The sequence below is a fragment of the Oncorhynchus keta genome, chromosome 14 (genome assembly GCF_023373465.1).
Source record: "Oncorhynchus keta strain PuntledgeMale-10-30-2019 chromosome 14, Oket_V2, whole genome shotgun sequence".
In the NCBI taxonomy this organism is placed as follows: domain Eukaryota; kingdom Metazoa; phylum Chordata; class Actinopteri; order Salmoniformes; family Salmonidae; genus Oncorhynchus; species Oncorhynchus keta.
This window is the reverse complement of record NC_068434.1, coordinates 5,955,202-5,978,773: the sequence shown is the minus strand read 5'-3', so window position 1 is coordinate 5,978,773 and position 23,572 is coordinate 5,955,202. Positions and strand designations below refer to the sequence as shown.

General features: G+C 44.3%; 1 protein-coding gene and 1 long non-coding RNA gene across 2 annotated transcripts in view; one reads left to right on the top strand and one right to left on the bottom strand.

The window, feature by feature from the left end:
- The first annotated feature begins 947 nt into the window (after positions 1–947).
- LOC127907138 (uncharacterized) lies at positions 948–1,878 on the top strand. Its single transcript, XR_008063393.1, has 3 exons — positions 948–1,384; positions 1,428–1,472; positions 1,516–1,878. It is a non-coding gene; the product is annotated as an uncharacterized LOC127907138 (long non-coding RNA).
- Positions 1,879–4,030: 2,152 nt separating this feature from the next.
- LOC118371431 (sodium-dependent phosphate transporter 2-like) overlaps positions 4,031–23,572 on the bottom strand; it is a 160,241-nt gene continuing 140,699 nt past the window's right edge. The window contains exons 9-12 of the mRNA XM_052460865.1: positions 15,821–16,466; positions 14,760–14,945; positions 9,275–9,359; positions 4,031–4,195 (exon numbers count right to left, since the gene is read on the bottom strand). Of these exons, the coding sequence (XP_052316825.1) occupies positions 4,031–4,195; positions 9,275–9,359; positions 14,760–14,945; positions 15,821–16,466 (1,082 nt within the window). The remainder of the gene's footprint in view (positions 4,196–9,274; positions 9,360–14,759; positions 14,946–15,820; positions 16,467–23,572) is intronic.

Below are 23,572 nucleotides of genomic sequence, written 5' to 3'. Positions count from 1 at the left end.
TAAATTGCTGCTGCAAAAGGGACGGTTCAGAATCCTGGATAAAAAGGTTTCCTCAGTATCTTTGGTAAAAAAATATATAAAAAATAAAGATTATTCTGAAATTAAGAAATTAGAAAAAAAGATAATGTTCTCAATTTAAATTTCAAATAGTGGATTAAAAACATAGTTCAGACAGAATAACTGGTGTGCACTCTACGCCTCAGGTTCTAGGGCCAGGGTGACTCAAGCATGACATCATACCTCCCACGAGGATAGTATTTATAGTACAAATGACATTTAGAAAAACATTCAAATAGGGTATTTCATCTTTAAAATAGGCTATTTCATCTTTAAAATAGGGTATTTCATCTTTAAAATGTACAGGAACACAGTTAAAATTTTAGACATCATCCTCTGGGAACTGGTTTCTATGGTAACAGCTAAAAAGAAAAATATATATATATATGTAAATTTAAAATGAAAGCAGTCCCACCACCCCTGGGGAGGATTTGAAGGTTGCCGCGGCAACAAGACCCTGTGTGTTCCAACCTTTCCTTCCAGGCTATCTAGTTAGCATGTTAGGGAGGTAAACTATGAAATGGTCACTACAAAGGGTCATAGGTAACTATGAAGTGGCGGGCGGGGGGGGGGTTTGGTTAACCAGCCAAGCACACATCTTCTGTTTTCAAGCAAAGCTGCAGTACAACAAAATCCCACTCTAAACAATACATTATGTAAAACATTTCTTTCGGGCATTAAGTATAGCTACTAAACCGACAACGCTGCTGCCTCCTAGAGCAGGCCGCAACTATTAACGCAATTAAATATATATTCATATACAACTTTAGGCATTTCGCATAGATGTTGTGCAAATGATTATGTTATGGTCAGTGTTTGTGTGTCTATCTCTGTGTGTGTGTGTGTGTGTGTGTGTGTGTGTGTGTGTGTGTGTGTGTGTGTGTGTCACGGTCTACTACTGAGGACTGCGTTTAGTCTTTTTTCATATTTATATCACTGTGTAAAACACTACAGTGTCTTAACGTACAGTAGAGCCCTATTCACAGGGGACTGGTATTACTATAGAACGTTGGTTATGGAATTATCACCCCAGCAGGTCCGCTTTTTCCAGTGGACGATTTCGGACCGGATTAGTTTTACCAAACTGCCCCTGTAATATTTTTAAAATTATTTTTATGCCTCATTCACAATTGACCGATATTGTCAAATGAATTGAGAAATGAAATCCGACCATTAAACCTCTACGCAGGTTACAGTTAATGCTTCTTATTGATATGGATCCAAACTGAAGGTCATTAGGTCAATATTAGACTATCCCTAGATGTGAACTGAAGGTCATTAGGTCAATATTAGACTGTCCCTAGACATGTGAACTGAAGGTCATTAGGTCAATATTAGACTGTCCCTAGATGTGAACTAAAGGTCATTAGGTCAATATTAGACTGTCCCTAGACATGTGAACTGAAGGTCATTAGGTCAATATTAGACTATCCCTAGATGTGAACTAAAGGTCATTAGGTCAATATTAGACTGTCCCTAGACATGTGAACTGAAGGTCATTAGGTCAATATTAGACTGTCCCTAGACATGTGAACTGAAGGTCATTAGGTCAATATTAGACTGTCCCTAGATGTGAACTAAAGGTCATTAGGTCAATATTAGACTGTCCCTAGACATGTGAACTGAAGGTCATTCGGTCAATATTAGACTGTCCCTAGACATGTGAACTGAAGGTCATTAGGTGAATATTAGACTGTCCCTAGACATGTGAACTAAAGGTCATTAGGTGAATATTAGACTGTCCCTAGACATGTGAACTGAAGGTCATTAGGTCAATATTAGACTGTCCCTAGACATGTGAAATATCTTCACTCCTAGAAGTGCCTACAGGGACTTCCGTCAGAACGGTACATTGTGAATGAGCGATTTTTTTTTTTTTTTTGTCCGAATGGTCCCTGACATGTTGGGGTGACAATTACATAACCGACCAGTCCCGTGTGAAAAGGGCTAAATATGTATGTCTATAATATGTGAATCTGTAATATATATGTCTGATATATGTACAATGCCTTTAAAGTCTCACACCCCTTGACTTTCTCCACATTTTGTTGTGTTACAGCCTGAATTAAAAAATGGATTCAAATTGAGGTTCTGTATCACTGGCCTCTACACACAATATCCCATCGTGACATCACAATACCCCATCGTGACATCACAATATCCCATCGTGACATCACAATACCCCATCGTGACATCACAATATCCCATCGTGACATCACAATACCCCATCGTGACATCACAATATCCCATCGTGACATCACAATACCCCATCGTGACATCACAATATCCCATCGTGACATCACAATACCCCATCGTGACATCACAATATCCCATCGTGACATCACAATACCCCATCGTGACATCACAATATCCCATCGTGACATCACAATATCCCATCGTGACATCACAATACCCCATCGTGACATCACAATATCCCATCGTGACATCACAATATCCCATCGTGACATCACAATACCCCATCGTGACATCACAATACCCCATCGTGACATCACAATACCCCATAATGTCAAAGTGGAATAATGTTTTTAGTTTTTTTTTTTTTACACAGTAATTAAAAATTAAAAACTGAAATGTCTCGAGTCAATAAGTATTCAAACCCCTTTGTTACGGCAAGTCTAAATGAGTTCAGGAGTAAATATTTGCATAATATGTTGCATGGATTCACTCTGTGTGTAAAAATAGTGTTTAACAAGATTTTTTAATGGCTATTCATCTCTGTACCCCACACATACAATTATCTGTAAGGTTCCTCAGATGAGCAGTGAATTTTAATTTTCAATAAAATAGCCAACATTTCTAAAAACACGTTTTCACTTTGGAATTTTGCCAAATTGTGTAGATCGGTGAAATCCATTTTGAATTCAGGCTGTAAAACAACAGAATGTGGAATAAGTCTCGGGGTCTGAATACTCTCTGAAGGCCCTGTACGTCTGTATTATGTAGCTACAGTATGTCTGTGATATGCATGTCTGTACAGCAGGTTGCTCTGTAAGATTTAACATTCGTTTTTTTTATGCAAAAATAACAAAAATAAAACACAATTAGAAGGAAGTCAACGAGTCTCTGGACTAGAACCCAGGCAGCATGTGATCTAACCTTCTTCAGGACTAGAACCCAGGCAGCATGTGATCTAACCTTCTTCAGGACTAGAACCCAGGCAGCATGTGATCTAACCTTCTTCAGGACTAGAACCCAGGCAGCATGTGATCTAACCTTCTTCAGGACTAGAACCCAGGTAGCATGTGATCTAACCTTCAGGACTAGAACCCAGGCAGCATGTGATCTAGCCTTCTTCAGGACTAGAACCCAGGCAGCATGTGACCTAACCCTCTTCAGGACTAGAACCAAGGCCGAATGTAATCTAACCCTCTTCAGGACTAGAACCCAGGTAGCATGTGATCTAACCTTCTTCAGGACTAGAACCCAGGCAGCATGTGATCCAACCCTCTTCAGGACTAGAACCCAGGCAGAATGTAATCTAAACGTCTTCAGGACTAGAACCCAGGCAGCATGTGATCTAACCCTCTTCAGGACTAGAACCCAGGCAGAATGTGATCTAACCCTCTTCTCCAGACACAGTGTAATTAACCATTCCACCCCTCTCCTCTCCCCCTAGCCCCATTCCTAACATCGAGGCCCACTCTTCATCCCCTCGTTCTTTACCCCTCTCTTTTATCTCCCCCCACTCTCCATCTCCTTGAGGCCTTCCTCTCTCCTCTTTCCTCCCTCTCTCCTTCCTCTCTCCTCCCTCTGTCCTCTCTCCTTCCTCTCTCCTCTTTCCTCCCTGTCCTCTCTCCTCTTTCCTCCCTCTGTCCTCTCTCCTCTTTCCACCCTCTGTCCTCTCTCCTCTTTCCTCCCTCTCTCCTCTCTCCTTCCTCTCTCCTCTTTCCTCCCTCTGTCCTCTCTCCTCTTTCCACCCTCTCTCCTCTTTCCTCCCTCTCTCCTCTCTTCCTCAGACGTAAGGGAGGATGCCGTAGACAAACAGAGCCATGACCGCGGCGCTGAACAGCCCCGCCACCGGCACCGTGACGAACCACGCCAGGAAGATGTTACGGAACAACCGCCAATCAACCGCCTTCTTGGAGCGGATCCAGCCAACCGCTACCACCGAGCCCACCTGGTCGTCATGGCAATGCACAAGAGGAGAAAAACACAAAACAGGAATCAAATCAACAGCAGGACAAACCTGGGTTACATTTCTATCAGTTCAACTAGTAGTCCTGGTACACCAAACCTGGTCCTGGAGAAGGGTGAGCAGATGTTGCCACAAGTTACTGCTCAAGACCTGACCTGAGAGTCAGGTGGGTTAGTGCAGGGATAGAACAAAAGCCTGCTGTGAGCCCAGCAGGACTAGGGTTGGTTGGTGACAGACCACAGACTGTAAAGCTCCTAGGTTAGTAGTGCCAGCTGATTTGAACAGGTGTCTTCAAATCAGTTAGTTGAAGTCTGAAATTTGCAGTTTGTTTTATATTTCACCCCTCCAAAAATGGAATACACCCAACTAGAATTCACCCAAATCAATAAATGTCAATTTATGTGTGATTGTGTGTTTCCTTTAGTCTATACTTCTGCTAAATGCAGGCTTCCACAAGAACACATATATAATCTAACATATTTACTCACCTTGTCTTCATCAAATATTTAATAGATCAAGCTAACAATAGAACAACCTGTCTGTCTGTCTGTCTGTCTGTCTGTCTGTCTGTCTGTCTGTCTGTCTCTCTCTGTCTATCTCTCTCTGTCTATCTCTCTCTGTCTCTCTCTCTCTGTCTGTCTGTATCTCTCTCTGTCTGTATCTCTCTCTGTCTGTATCTCTCTCTGTCTGTATCTCTCTCTGTCTGTCTCTCTGTCTGTCTGTCTCTCTCTCTGTCTGTCTCTCTGTCTGTCTGTATCTCTGTCTGTCTGTATCTCTCTCTGTCTGTCTCTCTCTCTGTCTGTATCTCTGTCTGTCTGTATCTCTCTCTGTCTGTCTCTCTCTCTGTCTGTATCTCTCTCTGTCTGTATCTCTCTCTGTCTGTCTCTCTGTCTGTCTGTATCTCTCTCTGTCTGTCTCTCTCTCTGTCTGTATCTCTGTCTGTATCTCTGTCTGTATCTCTGTCTGTATCTCTGTCTGTATCTCTCTCTGTCTGTATCTCTCTCTGTCTGTATCTCTCTCTGTCTGTATCTCTCTCTGTCTGTATCTCTCTCTGTCTGTATCTCTCTCTGTCTGTATCTCTGAGCGGACTGCTCATATACGGCCAGTGTAACCCGAGCTAGCACCCCTGTGGTGAAGATAGCAGCATCTAAATTTGGGCTGAGTCAGGATGGACTGCGAATGTTTCCAGACCACTCTGACACAGAAATGATCTGTGGCTGCGTTTACACAGGCAGCACAATTCTGATCTTTTGCCTAAGTATTGGCAAAGAGCTGATCTGATTGGTCAAAAATCCAATTAGTGAAAAGAATATCAGAATTGGGCCGCCTGTGTAAACGCTGCCGGTGTGGCCGGAGAAACCAAGATGAAAGCTAGCGAACTTAACGTTGTGAGAATGGACACGTTCCAGACATATAATATTGCAGTCGCGTTGAACATGTCAACCAATGGGCTGCGTGCAGTCAGGCATCAGATTACTATGTCATACGATGTGGGTTAGCCGATATGTTAAAACACCCATCTAGGCGTTGTGTGAGCTCTGACAGGCGACTGCAACGCTGTCGGCCTGGAACGCGCCCTTTTTTTGATGCCACTTGAACGGAGCTCATCATCATCACCGTCACTACTTTTCCCAGCCAGGGTTGAGGGGGGTCCACTCGGGGATAGATTAGCTTAGTAAACGGAGTAGGGAACATCTGGTTAATAAACTGGGTTCAACCTGAATGGACCCCTAAACCCTGTACCCAAACACACTCTACAGTGGACTTGAGGTGTGTCACCAGGGTCCTGTTCATTTGGCACCAAACGGATGACAACAGACTAAAATGTTCATCTTCCGTTACAAGAAAAAAACATTTTTGTTGTTGTTACTACGGCATGCCCTAATGACCTCTGACCCCTGATCTCAGCCCCCTGACACATCACACAACAAATGAATCAAATCAAACAATCACCATATTGCAGGGACAATAAGGACACATCAATCAGAAATCATACAGCAGACAAAGCTAGCTATTAGCATGTTAAAAAGGTAGTCCTACCAAGGAAGTGGAGGAGGTGAGAAATCAAGAGAAATGGTTTGCATCAGGTCAGGTTGATTTTAGGGAAATTTGAGCCATTTTGAAATCGATTGAAGAAGTCAGCTTTGTTTCTTGTGCATTTTCCCCCAGCAGATGAACGTATTTAATACAAGGCAAGTAAAAGTTAAACTTTAAAATGTTAAATAAAAGCTTGAATGTATAAAAAGGAGAACACTGACCAAGCCTTCCGCTTAAATGTTGAATGAAGCAGTTGAGTCAGAGTCCTAGAGGGTCAGAGTCCTAGAGGGTCAGAGTCCTAGAGGGTCAGAGTCCTAGAGGGTCAGGGATCTAGAGGGTCAGAGATCTAGAGGATCAGAATCCAAGAGGGTCAGAGTCCTAGAAGGTCAGAGATCTAGAGGGTCAAGGTCCTAGAGGGCCAGAGATCTAGAGGGTCAGAGTCCTAGAGGGTCAGAGTCCTAGAGGGCCAGAGATCTAGAGGGTCAGAGTCCTAGAGGGTCAGAGTCCTAGAGGGTCAGAGTCCTAGAGGGTCAGAGTCCTAGAGGGTCGGAGTCCTAGAAGGTCAGAGATCTAGAGGGTCAATGTCCTAGAGGGTCAGAGTCCTAGAGGGCCAGAGATCTAGAGGATCAGAGTCCTAGAGGGTCAGAGTCCTAGAGGGCCAGAGATCTAGAGGGTCAGAGTCCTAGAGGGTCGGAGTCCTAGAGGGTCAGATTCCTAGAGGGTCAGAGATCTAGAGGATCAGAATCCTAGAGGGTCGGAGTCCTAGAGGGTCAGAGTCCTAGAGGGTCAGAGTCCTAGAGGGTCAGAGTCGAAGAGGGTCAGAGTCGTAGAGGGTCGGAGTCTTAGAGGGTCAGAGTCGAAGAGGGTCAGAGTCCTAGAGGGTCAGAGTCCTAGAGGGTCAGAGTCCTAGAGGGTCAGAGTCGAAGAGGGTCAGAGTCCTAGAGGGTCAGAGTCGAAGAGGGTCGGAGTCTTAGAGGGTCAGAGTCGAAGAGGGTCAGAGTCCTAGAGGGTCAGAGTCCTAGAGGGTCAGAGTCCTAGAGGGTCAGAGTCGAAGAGGGTCGGAGTCTTAGAGGGTCAGAGTCCTAGAGGGTCAGAGTTCTAGAGGGTCAGAGTCCTAGAAGGTCAGAGTCCTAGAGGGTCAGAGTCCTAGAGGGTCAGAGTCCTAGAAGGTCAGAGATTTAGAGGGTCAGAGTCCTAGAGGGCCAGAGGCCTAGAGGGCCAGAGTCCTAGAAGGTTAGAGTCCTAGAGGGTCAGAGTCCTAGAAGGTCAGAGATTTAGAGGGTCAGAGTCCTAGAGGGTCAGAGTCCTAGAGGGTCAGAGTCCTAGAGGGTCAGAGTCCTAGAGGGTCGGAGTCCTAGAGGGTCGGAGTCCTAGAGGGTCAGAGTCCTAGAGGGTCAGAGTCCTAGAGGGTCAGAGTCCTAGAGGGTCAGAGTCCTAGAGGGTCGGAGTCCTAGAGGGTCGGAGTCCTAGAGGGTCGGAGTCCTAGAGGGTCAGAGTCCTAGAGGGTCGGAGTCCTAGAGGGTCAGAGTCCTAGAGGGTCGGAGTCCTAGAGGGTCGGAGTCCTAGAGGGTGCGGCTACACATGATTGTCTTTCCTCAACGTGTCTGTATCGGGACTGGGCAGTATAACTGAGAATGGGTCCCACATGGCACCCTATTCCGTATATAGTGCACTAGTTTGGCCGGACCCTGTGGCCGTTTTATAGGGGATAGGGTGTGATTTAGGACGCGGGCTGAGTCAACCACTGAATAACAGATAACTGAAGTGCAGTGACTAATGGTGCATTTCATGAAATACCTCACGTCATTATTTACACAATCCCATTGAGCTACACAATCATGTTCAGAGACCTTGGGATAATTTGGGCATGTCAATTACCAGTCAGGGTAGCTATATACACCTGCTTCTACACCTGCATTGCTTGCTGTTTGGGGTTTTAGGCTGGGTTTCTGTACAGCACTTTGAGATATCAGCTGATGTACGAAGGGCTATATAAATCAATTTGATTTGATATACCTATTTGAACTCTGCTACCTATGACATATAATAAATATATTCACTACGTCTGCTAAGTATCGTGTGAGATGGTAAAACATCTCTTAACCAATCACCAGTGGAGGAAAAGTGCACAACGGGTCAAAGCTGCAACTCAGAGAGTTATGATTGGCTCAGATTCAGTCTAGTGAAGCTGATGGGAGGAGCTACGCGGCTTCACTGACCAACCAGTACGCCAATACCTTGCAGTGGGTGGAGCTTATTGGGATGCCCACATTAGAGGCAATAAGCACTGACAGAGCACTCATTACTTCAACGCAAAACCCACTGTGAAGAGATGGAATAGAGGGAGAGACAGAGAGAGAGACAGAGAGAGAGACAGAGAGAGAGAGAGAGAGAGAGAGAGAGAGAGAGAGAGAGAGAGAGAGAGAGAGAGAGAGAGAGAGAGAGAGAGAGAGAGAGAGACAGAGAGAGAGACAGAGAGAGAGAGAGAGAGACAGAGAGAGACAGAGAGAGACAGAGAGAGACAGAGAGAGAGACAGAGAGAGAGAGAGAGAGAGAGAGAGAGAGAGAGAGAGAGAGAGAGAGAGACAGAGAGAGAGACAGAGAGAGAGACAGAGAGAGAGACAGAGAGAGAGAGAGAGAGACAGAGACAGAGAGAGAGACAGAGAGAGACAGAGAGAGAGACAGAGAGAGAGACAGAGAGAGAGACAGAGAGAGAGAGAGAGACAGAGAGAGAGAGGGAGAGAGAGAGAGAGAGACAGAGAGAGAGAGAGAGAGAGAGAGAGAGAGAGAGAGAGAGAGAGAGAGAGAGCAGAATAGATGGAGGGGTACAAAAACACAGAGACGAGAAGTGAGACAGGTAGAGGAGGAGTTGGAGGGTTGCATTTTGGGGAATGAGGCAGCCCAGCCTTCTGAGGCTTTCAGCAAACAACACACCTGTGGGCACAAACACACCACACCACAACATGCCATGTGAGTGTAAGGATGAGGTGTGGCTGGGAGGCCGTCCACCTGTCTCAGTCGTACCTTGCAGTGTGTGGTACTGACAGGGATTCCGATATTGGAAGCCAACACAACAGTGAGAGCTGAAGCCAGCTCTATAGTGAATCCACTGTGAAGAGGACGAGGGAGGGGGGACGGGGTGGGGGGGGAGAGACATCCTTAACCGTCAGTGTTCTGCCTTTTTCACCTCATCACACACACAGGCCTAAGAGTCACACACACACACACACACACACACACACACACACACACACACACACACACACACGCACACGCACACGCACACATAATAAAACCTTTTAAGAGACCTCAGACTTGAACTTCCATGCAGGATAAGGAGGGGGGTTAGGGTTGTATGTGATACAGTAGCAGTAGGGGGGTTAGGGTTGTATGTCCTACAGTTGGGGGTAGGGTTGTGATTCTCAGATTATTTCAAGTTGAAATACACACAATGATGAGGAAAAATTGATGGTAATGGCCACTCGGGGAAGGAGAGTCTTTGGAGACTTCGAGAATCACAGCTCAAACGGCCCTTTATCCCTAGAAGAAAAGCTTGCCTCTGATGGAAGAGAATGGTGTGAGAGGGGACGGAGAGGGGAAAGAGAGGAGAAGGAGAGGAGGAGGAGAGAGGAAAGAGAGAAGGAGAGGAGGAGAGGGGAAAGAGAGGAGGAGAGAGGAAAGAGAGAAGGAGAGGAAAGAGAGAAGGAGGAGAGAGGAAAGAGAGAAGGAGAGGAGGAGAGGGGAAAGAAAGGAGAAGGAGAGGAGAGGAGAAGGAGAGGGGAAAGAGAGGAGAAGGAGAGGAGGAGGAGAGAGGAAAGAGAGAAGGAGAGGAGAAGGAGAGGGGAAAGAGAGGAGAAGGAGAGAGGAAAGAGAGAAGGAGAGGAGGAGAGGGGAAAGAAAGGAGAAGGAGAGGAGAAGGGAAAGAGAGGAGAAGGGAAAGAGAGGAGAAGGAGAGGAGGAGGAGAGAGGAAAGAGAGAAGGAGAGGAGGAGAGGGGAAAGAAAGGAGAAGGAGAGGAGAGGAGAAGGGAAGGGAAAGAGAGGAGAAGGAGAGGAGGAGAGAGGAAAGAGAGAAGGAGAGGAGAAGGAGAGGGGAAAGAGAGGAGAAGGAGAGAGGAAAGAGAGAAGGAGAGGAGAAGGAGAGGGGAAAGAGAGGAGAAGGAGAGAGGAAAGAGAGAAGGAGAGGGGAAAGAGAGGAGAAGGAGAGAGGAAAGAGAGAAGGAGAGGAGGAGAGGGGAAAGAAAGGAGAAGGAGAGGAGAAGGGAAAGAGAGGAGAAGGGAAAGAGAGGAGAAGGAGAGAGGAAAGAAAGGAGAAGGAGAGGGGAAAGAGAGGAGGAGGAGAGGGGAAAGAGAGAAGGAGAGGAGGAGAGGGGAAAGAAAGGAGAAGGAGAGGAGAGGAGAAGGGAAGGGAAAGAGAGGAGAAGGAGAGGAGGAGGAGAGGGGAAAGAGAGGAGAAGGAGAGAGGAACGAGAGGAGGAGGAAAGGGGAAGGAAAGGGGAAGGAGAGGGTAAGTCATGGAGAAGGATAGGGAGAAGGAGACGGTAGGGTTCTAAGAAGCAGTGTTCTAGTGAGATGGAAAGGGTTAGGAGAGGGGAAAGAGAGGAGAAAGAGAACAGAGAGATAGAGAGAGAGAAAGAGGAGACAGACACTGCGAGGGAGCGAATGAGGCAGGGAGAGATGGAGCACTCAGGCTCCTGAGTGCTCTCGTTCCTCTCCAGCTCCATTAGGCAATAACACAAAGTGATAAATCAGTCTGGCTCCACTCTGCTTGGTGTGTGTTTGAGCTCTGCTGTGCTAAAGCTGCTTCATGTTGCTGGCTGCCTGCCTGTGGGTCAAAGTAACGTTAACATGACGTCCGCTGTGCTTGGCCTCTGCTTTAGGTTGCTGGGTTAGAAGAGGAAGTGACACACTACAGAGAATTCTGGATGAGATTCCAGTGAGATGGATAGGGTTCTAAGAACAGGATTCGAGTGAGGTGGAAATGGGTTCTAGGAAGCAGGGTTCTAGTGAGGTGGATAGGGTTCGAAGAAGCAGGGAACTAGTGAGGAGGATTGGGTTATAAGAAGCAGGGTTCTAGTGAGGTGGATAGGGTTCTAAGAAGCATGATTCTAGTGAGGTGGATAGGGTTCTAAGAAGCAGTGTTCTAGTTAGGGGGATAGGGTTCTAGGAAGCAGGGTTCTAGTGAGGTGGATAGGATTCTAGGGGAAATGTTCTAGTGAGATGGATAGGGTTCTAGGAAGCAGGGTTCGAGTGAGGTGGATAGGGTTCTAAGAAGCAGGGATCTAGTGAGGAGGATTGGGTTATAAGAAGCAGGGTTCTAGTGAGGTGGATAGGGTTCTAAGAAGCAGGGTTCTAGTGAGGTGGATAGGGTTCTAAGAAGCAGGGTTCTAGTGAGGACGATTGGGCTATAAGAAGCAGGGTTCTAGTGAGGTGGATATGGTTCTAAGAAGCAGGGTTCTAGTGAGGAGGATTGGGTTATAAGAAGCAGGGTTCTCGTGAGTTGGATAGGGTTCTAAGAAGCAGGGTTCTAGTGAGGAGGATTGGGTTTAAAGAAGCAGGGTTCTAATGAGGTGGATAGGGTTCTAAGAAGCAGGGTTCTAGTGAGGAGGATTGGGTTACAAGAATCAGAGTTCTAGTGAGGAGGATTGGGTAATAAGAAGCATGATTCTAGTGAGGTGGATATGATTCTAGGGAAAAATGTTCTAGTGAGATGGATAGGGTTCTAGTGAGGTGGATAGGGTTCTAAGAAGCAGTGTTCTTGTTAGGGGGATAGGGTTCTAGTGAGGGGTATAGGGTTCTAAGAAGCAGGGTTCTAGTGAGGGGTGTAGGGTGCAGTTTCAAGGTTCTAAGAAGGGTAGTACCAGGTTCTAAGAAGCATAACTAGGATAATTCACTCAGAACGGTTCTATGAAGGATCTAAAGGGTTTTAGAGCAGAGAAAGGTTCTAGTGAGGATCAAGGAAGACTAGATCAGAGAAGGGTTCTAGTGAGGATCAAGGAAGACTAGAGCAGAGAGGGGTTCTAGCCTTGTTGAGGAGTAGCCTCTAGTGGTCCTACAGGGGTGTATGAATGGTTCAGTTCAGGAGAAAGGGCCCATGCAGACTTCATCATGCAGATACAGACATACAGACAGGCAGGCAGGCAACAAGCAACAGTAAAAGTGTAAAGCTGTGAGCCTTTTAATGTATTCAACTGTGTGCATGTTTACTGAACCGAAATATAAACGCAACACCTAAAAGTGATGATCCCATGTTTCAAGAGCTGAAATAAAAGATCCCAGAAATGTTCTCAAATTTTGTGCACAAATTTGTTTACATCCCTGTTAGTGAGCAATTCTACCCTGCCATGATAATCCATCTACCTGACAGGTGCGACATATCAAGAAGCTGATTAAACAGCATGATCATTACACAGGTGCACCTCGTGTTGGGGACAATAAAAAGGCCACTCTAAAATGTGCATTTTTGTCACACAACACAATGCCACAGATGTCTCAAGTTTTGAGGGAGCGTGCAAATTGGCATTCTGACTTCAGGAATGTCCACCAGAGCTGTTGCCAGAGAATTTCATGTTCATTTCTCTAACATAAGCCGGCTCCAAAATCTTTTTTGAGAATTTGGCAGTACTTCCAACCGGCCTCACAACCGCAGACCACATGTTACCACGCCAGCCCAGGACCTCCACATCCGGCTTCTTCATTCACCTGCGGGATCTTCTGAGACCAGACACCCAGACAGTTGATGACCAAAGAATGTCTGCACAAACTGTCAGAAACCGCCTCGGGGAAGCTCATCTGCATCCTGACCGTCTTCACCGGGGGTCATGACCTGACTGCAGTTCAGTGTCGTAACCGACATCCGTGGGGAAATGCTCACTGGCCTCGCTGGAGAAGTGTGGTTCTTTCACGGATGAATCCCGTTTTCAACTGTCCCGGGCAGATGGCAGACGTGGCGTCATGTGGACGAGCATGGTGGCGTTGGGGTTATGGTATGGGGAAGGCATAAGCTACGGACAACGAACACAGTTGCATTTTATCGATGGCAATTTGAATGCACCGTGACGAGATCCTGAGGCCCGTTGCCGTGCCATTTATCCGCCGCCATCACCTCATGTTTCAGCATGATAATGCACGGCCCCATGTCGCAAGGATCTGGACACAATTCCTGGAAGATGAAAATGTCCCAGTTTTTCCATGGCCTGTATACTCACCAGACGTGTCACCCACTGAGCATGTTTGGGATGCTCTGGATCGACGTGTACGACAGCGTGTTCCAGTTCCCGCCAATATCCAGCAACTTCACACAGTTATTGAAGAGTAGTGGGACAACATTCCACAGGCCACAATCAACAGACATATCTGTATTCTCAGTCATAAATCCATAGATTAGGACCTAATGAATCTATTTCAATTGACTGATTTCATATATGAGCTGTAACTCAGTAACATCTTCTAAATGGTTGCATGTTGCATTTATATTTTTGTTCAGTGAATATATCAGTGACTATATGATTCAGTGTATGAGTGAGTATATGATTCAGTGTATGAGTGACTATATGATTCAGTGTATGAGTGAGTATTTGATTCAGTGTATGAGTGAGTATATGATTCAGTGTATGAGTGAGTATATGATTCAGTGTATGAGTGACTATATGATTCAGTGTATGAGTGACTATATGATTCAGTGTATGAGTGAGTATATGATTCAGTGTATGAGTGACTATATGATTCAGTGTATGAGTGACTATATGATTCAGTGTATGAGTGAGTATATGATTCAGTGTATGAGTGACTATATGATTCAGTGTATATTTGATTCAGTGTATGAGTGACTATATGAATCAGTGTATGAGTGACTATATGATTCAGTGTATGAGTGAGTATATGATTCAGTCTATGAGTGACTATACGAATCAGTGTATGAATGACTATATGAATCAGTGTATGAATGAGGATATGAATCAGTGTATGAGTGAGTATATGATTCAGTGTATGAGTGACTATATGATTCAGTGTATATTTGATTCAGTGTATGAGTGACTATATGAATCAGTGTATGAGTGACTATATGAATCAGTGTATGAGTGACTATATGATTCAGTGTATGAGTGAGTATATGATTCAGTCTATGAGTGACTATACGAATCAGTGTATGAATGACTATATGAATCAGTGTATGAATGAGGATATGAATCAGTGTATGAATGAGGATATGAATCAGTGTATGAATGAGGATATGAATCAGTCTATGAGTGAGTATATGATTCAGTGTATGAGTGAGTGTATTTGACAACTCATCTGTGATTTTTCTGTGATGTAATTAGTAGTTGTGTTATGTTGAACTGTATTTGAATGCTGTGTGCGTGTGTATTCAAATGCATGTCATCCTTCCACCCAGCCAGCCAGCCAGCCAGCCAGCCACCCAGCCAGCCAGCCAGCCAGCCAGCCAGCCACATCCAACTCCCCACCTCACCCCACCCCACTTCCCCCCCGCCCGTCCGTCCCTTCTCTCACCTGGAAGGTGTGATGGGGGTGAGGTCCTTCCCCATGGTTTGGATCACCCGGCGCCCCCACACCCAGAGGCCGCAACAGATTCCAATGCCCCCGTAGAACAGCAACCAGATGGGGGTGGCGGCGTCCTGCATCACCCCGCCTTGGTCATAGATCATCCACAGCGCCACCAACGGGCCGATGGCGTTACTGCCGTGGGTAGAGGATATAGAATGACAGATTTATGAATAACTCATTAGAACTTATAGTGTTGTGAATAACATGATATGGCAGTTTGCAGTGGGAGAGGTAGTAGTGTCCTGTCTGTTTGAGAGGGGAAGTCGGTGTCAGGTAGTTTCCTGTCTGTTTGAGAGGGAAGTCGGTGTCAGGTAGTTTCCTGTCTGTTTGAGAGGGAAGTCGGTGTCAGGTAGTTTCCTGTCTGTTTGAGAGGGAAGTCGGTGTCAGGTAGTTTCCTGTCTGTTTGAGAGGGAAGTCGGTGTCAGGTAGTTTCCTGTCTGTTTGAGAGGGAAGTCGGTGTCAGGTAGTTTCCTGTCTGTTTGAGAGGGGAAGTCGGTGTCAGGTAGTTTCCTGTCTGTTTGAGAGGGGAAGTCGGTGTCAGGTAGTTTCCTGTCTGTTTGAGAGGGAAGTCGGTGTCAGGTAGTTTCCTGTCTGTTTGAGAGGGAAGTCGGTGTCAGGTAGTTTCCTGTCTGTTTGAGAGGGAAGTCGGTGTCAGGTAGTTTCCTGTCTGTTTGAGAGGGAAGTCGGTGTCAGGTAGTTTCCTGTCTGTTTGAGAGGGAAGTCGGTGTCAGGTAGTTTCCTGTCTGTTTGAGAGGGAAGTCGGTGTCAGGTAGTTTCCTGTCTGTTTGACACTAGTCTACTGGATTATATGGCAAATGAGGTGAATGTTAGCAAAGGTTGTAGTTGTGTGAACACATGGAATAGTAATTGTGTTGTGTTGACTGGTAGTCAGCTGTAGGGTTGGAAAATTCTGGAAACTCTGAAAATTCTGTAAAAAAAAAAAAACAGATTTCTGGAACACCTGGGAACTTTCGGGAAAGTTTGAGGAATTTAGCAATCCTAGTCACCTGACGTCATTGCCTCCGTGAGCAAAAGATCCGAAGCATGCAGTGAGGATCTGCAGGAAGTGGAAGAGCAGGTAGACGGTCGGTTTGTCCTTATCCCCTTCATCCTCTTCTGCGGAGTCATCCAGCGGGACAGGAGCACCCGGCGCCTCCTCGCCCCCCAGGTCAGACGCCAGCTTCATCTCCACGCCGCCCTCCTCCGCCTCGATCTCGGCCTCTGCCACGGCGTTACAGTACGACGAGTAACTATCATAGCGAACTCTCTTCTTGGTAAAGGACACGCTCCCCGACCTCTCCCCTTCCCCCACCAGCTTCTCGCTGTCCTCTCGGGCCTCTCGGGCCTCTCGGGACTCGGAACGGAGCAGCGGCTGGACCGGCATGCCACAGATGGCGGCCGTGTAGCAGGTGTAACTGTTGTTGCGACGCAGCAGGCGGTAGTTGTTGTCTGGCGTGGGGGCGGAGTTGTCGTCCTCCAGTCGTCCCAGGTGGATCTTGTGGAGCAGGTCTTTGTAGAGACCAGAATCCTTGTGAACCGTGTGGTACACCTGGCCGTCGCTGCGGATGTGTTCCCCTCCGAAGGTGAAGCTGCCGTTGGACAGTGGGGACTTGGACATGGACAGAGTACCGTTGGTCATGGAGTGGGTTCGTCCTGAGGAGAGGAGGAGGGGGGTGAGCAATACAACACTTATATTATATATTACATCAAATCAAATCAAATCAAATTTATTTATATAGCCCTTCGTACATCAGCTGATATCTCAAAGTGCTGTACAGAAACCCAGCCTAAAACCCCAAACAGCAAACAATGCAGGTGTAAAAGCAGGTGTACATAGAAATACTATACTAATACTACAATATTATCATATTAACGGAGTGTACAAAACATTATGAACACCTGCTCTTTCCATGACAGACTGACCAGGTGAATCCAGGTGAAAGATATGATCCCTTTATTGATGTTAAATCCACTTCAATCAGTGTAGATGAAAGGGGAGGAGACAGGATAAGGCTTGAGACAGCTGAGACCTGGATTGTGTATGTGTGCCATTCAGAGAGAGGATGGGCAAAATATGTAAGTGCCTTTGAACGGGGGATGGTAGTAGGTGCCAGGCACACCGGATTGTGTAAAGAACTGCAACGCTGCTAGGTTTTTCACACCCAACAGTTTCTTGTGTGTATCAAGAATGGTCCACCACCCAAAGGACATCCACACAACTTGAAGCATTGGAGTCAACATGGGCCAGCATCCCTGTGGAACGCTTTCGACACCTTGTAGAGTCCATGGCCCGACGAATTGAGGCAGTTCTGAGGGGAAAAGGGAGGGGTGCAACTCCATATTAGGAAGGTGTTCTTAATGTTTGGTATACTCAGTGTATATGCATGGCATGGGTCTGCCCTGGAGAGGGGGAGAGCTATACAGAACTAAGGACATAACAAATACTATACTATAATACTATAATATACTAAATACTGTACTATACTATAAAATAAAGGTTTAGTAAAGGTGGTTCTACAGTGAACTACTTGCGTGATGAGTAGTGTTGTCTACTGTCACGGTTTTCATGTGGTGAAGGAGAGTCGGACCAAACTGCAGCGTGTATATTGCAATCCATGTTTAATCACACAACGTAACACGAATCCAAAACACAAACTCTACAAAACAATAAACGTAGTGAAAACCGAAACAGCCTTAACCCAATACATGAAGAAAAACACAAAATACTTAGACCAGGGCGTGACATCTACGACCTTAAGGCTTCCCAGGCTGTAGCTCAGCGAGCCAACCACATACAGAAAAATAATTTATGGCCACATACGATACCAGTCAAAAGTTTGGACACACCTACTTTTTCAATTGTTTATTTTTTTATTTTCTACATTGTAGAATAATAGTGAAGACATCACAACTATGAAATAACACATATGGAATCATGTCGCAACCCAAAAAGTGTTCCACAAATCAACATATACATTTGAGATTCTTCAAAGTAGCCACCCTTTGCCTTGATGATAGCTTTGCACACTCTTGGCATTCTCTCAACCAACTTCATGAGGTAGTCACCTGGAATGTATTTCAATTAACAGGTGTGCTACTTGTTCTTGCTACTGTCAACGCAAAAAGGTTGTGTGATGGGGGGGCCTCCCGGGTGGCGCAGTGGTCAAGGGCGCTGAACTGCAGCGCCAGCTGTGCCACAAGAGACTCTGGGTTCGTGCCCAGGCTCTGTCGTAACCGACAGCGACCGGGAGGTCCGTGGGGCGACGTACAATTGGCCCAGCGTCGTCCGGGTTAGGAAGGGCTTGGCCGGTAGGGATTTCCTTGTCTCATCACAGTGACTCCCGTGGCTGGCCGGGCACAGTGCGCAAGGTTGCCAGGTGCACGGTGTTTCCTCCGACACATTGGTGCGGCTTGGTTGGGTTGTGTATCGGAGGACGCATGACTTTCAACCTTCGTCTCTCCCGAGCCCGTACGGGAGGTGTGAGTGATGAGACAAGATAGTAAGTAGCTCCTAACAATTGGATACCACGAAATTGGGGAGAAAAAAGGGGTAAAATAAAAAATAAAATTTGATTTGTACAGATCTGAAAAACAGTTAAACAATCAAGTTAAGTTGACAATGTTAACTTCTCCTTCCGGTTCTCTGCTGCCAGTGACTGGAACGAATTGCAAAAATCACGGAAGCTGGAGACTTACATCTCCCCTTGGTAACCTGTGATGGAGATTTAAAACCAAGACGTTTTTCTGCCAACATCATCATCCCGACGACTTTACTTTGCTTTATTGCCGGCGACAACGCCTCTACTCTTATTTCCGCCAGTCACGATTGCGGTAAAGATCTGCCTACGGCTTCGTATGAAATGTAGCCGTAATGTTGAGGTGGAATTGGAACGCAGTACGCTCTTAAAGGTCTTAAAACTCTTGATGGTTGCTAGGCAGCGCCCTTTTACTAGTATCCTCCTGGCATCACAATAACAACACGGGGATGAGATAGTTGGGTGGGCTATTTACAGATGGGCTGTGTACAGGTGCAGTGAATCGGTAAGCTGCTCTGACAGCTGGTGCTGGAGCCAGTGGGTTTTGCGACAAATATGTTGCGAGGGCCAGCCGACGAGAGCATACAGGTCGCAGTGGTGGGTAGTATAATATAACATTCTTACCCTAACATTCTTACCCCAACATTCTTACCCTAACATTCTTACCCCAACATTCTTACCCTAACATTCTTACCCATTCTTGCCCTAACATTCTTACCCATTCTTACCCTAACATTCTTACCCATTCGTACCCTAAAAATTCTTACCCATTCTTACCCTAACATTCTTACCCATTCTTACCCTAAAAATTCTTACCCTAACATTCTTACCCTAACATTCTTACCCTAACATTCTTACCCCAACATTCTTACCCTAAAAATGCTTACCCATTCTTACACTAACATTCTTACCCTAACATTCTTACCCAAACATTCTTACCCTAACATTCTTACCCTAACATTCTTACCCTAACATTCTTACCCTAACATTCTTACTCCAAGATTCTTACCCTAACATTCTTACCCTAACATTCTTACTCCAAGATTCTTACCCTAACATTTTTACCCTAACATTCTTACCCTAACATTCTTACCCTAACATTCTTACTCCAAGATTCTTACCCCAACATTCTTACCCTAACATTCTTACTCCAAGATTCTTACCCTAACATTCTTACCCCAACATTCTTACCCTAACATTCTTACCCCAACATTCTTACCCCAACATTTTTACCCTAACATTCTTACTCCAAGATTCTTACCCTAACATTCTTACCCCAACATTCTTACCCCAACATTCTTACCCTAACATTCTTACACTAACATTCTTACCCTAACATTCTTACCCTAACATTCTTACACTAACATTCTTACCCTAACATTCTTACACTAACATTCTTACCCTAACATTCTTACCCTAACATTCTTACACTAACATTCTTACCCTAACATTCTTACCCTAACATTCTTACCCTAACATTCTTACCCTAACATTCTTACCCTAACATTCTTACCCCAACATTCTTACCCCAACATTTTTACCCTAACATTCTTACTCCACGATTCTTACCCCAACATTCTTACCCCAACATTCTTACTCCAAGATTCTTACCCTAACATTCTTACCCCAACATTCTTACCCCAACATTTTTACCCTAACATTCTTACTCCAAGATTCTTACCCTAACATTCTTACCCTAACATTCTTACCCCAACATTCTTACCCTAACATTCTTACCCTAACATTCTTACCCCAACATTCTTACCCCAACATTTTTACCCTAACATTCTTACTCCAAGATTCTTACCCTAACATTCTTACCCCAACATTTTTACCCTAACATTCTTACTCCAAGATTCTTACCCCAACATTCTTACCCCAACATTTTTACCCTAACATTCTTACTCCAAGATTCTTACCCTAACATTCTTACCCTAACATTCTTACTCCAACATTTTTACCCTAACATTCTTACTCCAAGATTCTTACCCTAACATTCTTACCCTAACATTCTTACTCCAAGATTCTTACCCTAACATTCTTACCCCAACATTCTTACTCCAAGATTCTTACCCTAACATTCTTACTCCAAGATTCTTACCCTAACATTCTTACTCCAAGATTCTTACCCTAACATTCTTACCCTAACATTCTTACTCCAAGATTCTTACCCTAACATTTTTACCCTAACATTCTTACCCTAACATTCTTACCCTAACATTCTTACTCCAAGATTCTTACCCTAACATTCTTACCCCAACATTCTTACCCTAACATTCTTACTCCAACATTCTTACCCCAACATTTTTACCCTAACATTCTTACTCCAAGATTCTTACCCTAACATTCTTACCCCAACATTCTTACCCTAACATTCTTACCCCAACATTCTTACCCTAACATTCTTACTCCAAGATTCTTACCCTAACATTCTTACCCTAACATTCTTACCCTAACATTCTTACCCTAACATTCTTACTCCAAGATTCTTACCCTAACATTCTTACCCCAACATTCTTACCCTAACATTCTTACCCTAACATTCTTACCCTAACATTCTTACCCTAACATTCTTACTCCAAGATTCTTACCCTAACATTCTTACCCCAACATTCTTACCCTAACATTCTTACCCCAACATTCTTACCCTAACATTCTTACTCCAAGATTCTTACCCTAACATTCTTACACTAACATTCTTACCCTAACATTCTTACACTAACATTCTTACCCTAACATTCTTACACTAACATTCTTACCCCAACATTCTTACCCCAACATTCTTACCCTAACATTCTTACCCTAACATTCTTACCCAACATTCTTACCCCAACATTCTTACCCAACATTTTTACCCTAACATTCTTACTCCAAGATTCTTACCCTAACATTTTTACCCTAACATTCTTACTCCAAGATTCTTACCCTAACATTCTTACCCCAACATTCTTACCCCAACATTTTTACCCTAACATTCTTACTCCAAGATTCTTACCCTAACATTCTTACCCTAACATTCTTACCCCAACATTCTTACCCCAACATTCTTACCCCAACATTCTTACCCCAACATTCTTACCCCAACATTTTTACCCTAACATTCTTACTCCAAGATTCTTACCCTAACATTCTTACCCCAACATTTTTACCCTAACATTCTTACTCCAAGATTCTTACCCCAACATTCTTACCCCAACATTTTTACCCTAACATTCTTACTCCAAGATTCTTACCCTAACATTCTTACCCTAACATTCTTACTCCAACATTTTTACCCTAACATTCTTACTCCAAGATTCTTACCCTAACATTCTTACCCTAACATTCTTACTCCAAGATTCTTACCCTAACATTCTTACCCCAACATTCTTACTCCAAGATTCTTACCCTAACATTCTTACTCCAAGATTCTTACCCTAACATTCTTACTCCAAGATTCTTACCCTAACATTCTTACCCTAACATTCTTACTCCAAGATTCTTACCCTAACATTTTTACCCTAACATTCTTACCCTAACATTCTTACCCTAACATTCTTACCCCAACATTCTTACCCTAACATTCTTACCCCAACATTCTTACCCTAACATTCTTACCCCAACATTCTTACCCCAACATTCTTACCCTAACATTCTTACTCCAAGATTCTTACCCTAACATTCTTACCCCAACATTCTTACCCTAACATTCTTACCCCAACATTCTTACCCCAACATTCTTACCCTAACATTCTTACCCTAACATTCTTACCCTAACATTCTTACCCTAACATTCTTACCCTAACATTCTTACTCCAAGATTCTTACCCTAACATTCTTACCCCAACATTCTTACCCTAACATTTTTACCCTAACATTCTTACCCTAACATTCTTACCCTAACATTCTTACTCCAAGATTCTTACCCTAACATTCTTACCCCAACATTCTTACCCTAACATTCTTACCCCAACATTCTTACCCTAACATTCTTACTCCAAGATTCTTACCCCAACATTCTTACCCTAACATTCTTACCCTAACATTCTTACCCTAACATTCTTACCCTAACATTCTTACACTAACATTCTTACCCTAACATTCTTACCCTAACATTCTTACCCTAACATTCTTACCCAAACATTCTTACCCAACATTCTTACCCCAACATTCTTACCCAACATTTTTACCCTAACATTCTTACTCCAAGATTCTTACCCTAACATTTTTACCCTAACATTCTTACTCCAAGATTCTTACCCTAACATTCTTACCCCAACATTCTTACCCCAACATTTTTACCCTAACATTCTTACTCCAAGATTCTTACCCTAACATTCTTACCCTAACATTCTTACCCCAACATTCTTACCCCAACATTCTTACCCTAACATTCTTACCCCAACATTCTTACCCTAACATTTTTACCCTAACATTCTTACTCCAAGATTCTTACCCTAACATTCTTACCCCAACATTCTTACCCTAACATTCTTACTCCAAGATTCTTACCCTAACATTCTTACCCCAACATTCTTACCCCAACATTCTTACCCCAACATTCTTACCCTAACATTCTTACCCTAACATTCTTACCCTAACATTCTTACCCTAACATTCTTACCCTAACATTCTTACTCCAAGATTCTTACCCTAACATTCTTACTCCAACATTCTTACCCTAACATTCTTACCCTAACATTCTTACCCTAACATTCTTACCCTAACATTCTTACTCCAAGATTCTTACCCTAACATTCTTACCCCAACATTCTTACCCTAACATTCTTACCCTAACATTCTTACCCTAACATTTTTACCCTAACATTCTTACCCTAACATTCTTACTCTAACATTCTTACCCTAACATTCTTACCCTAACATTCTTACACTAACATTCTTACCCTAACATTCTTACACTAACATTCTTACCCTAACATTCTTACCCTAACATTCTTACACTAACATTCTTACCCTAACATTCTTACCCCAACATTCTTACCCTAACATTCTTACCCTAACATTCTTACCCAACATTCTTACCCCAACATTCTTACCCAACATTTTTACCCTAACATTCTTACTCCAAGATTCTTACCCTAACATTTTTACCCTAACATTCTTACTCCAAGATTCTTACCCTAACATTCTTACCCCAACATTCTTACCCCAACATTTTTACCCTAACATTCTTACTCCAAGATTCTTACCCTAACATTCTTACCCTAACATTCTTACCCCAAC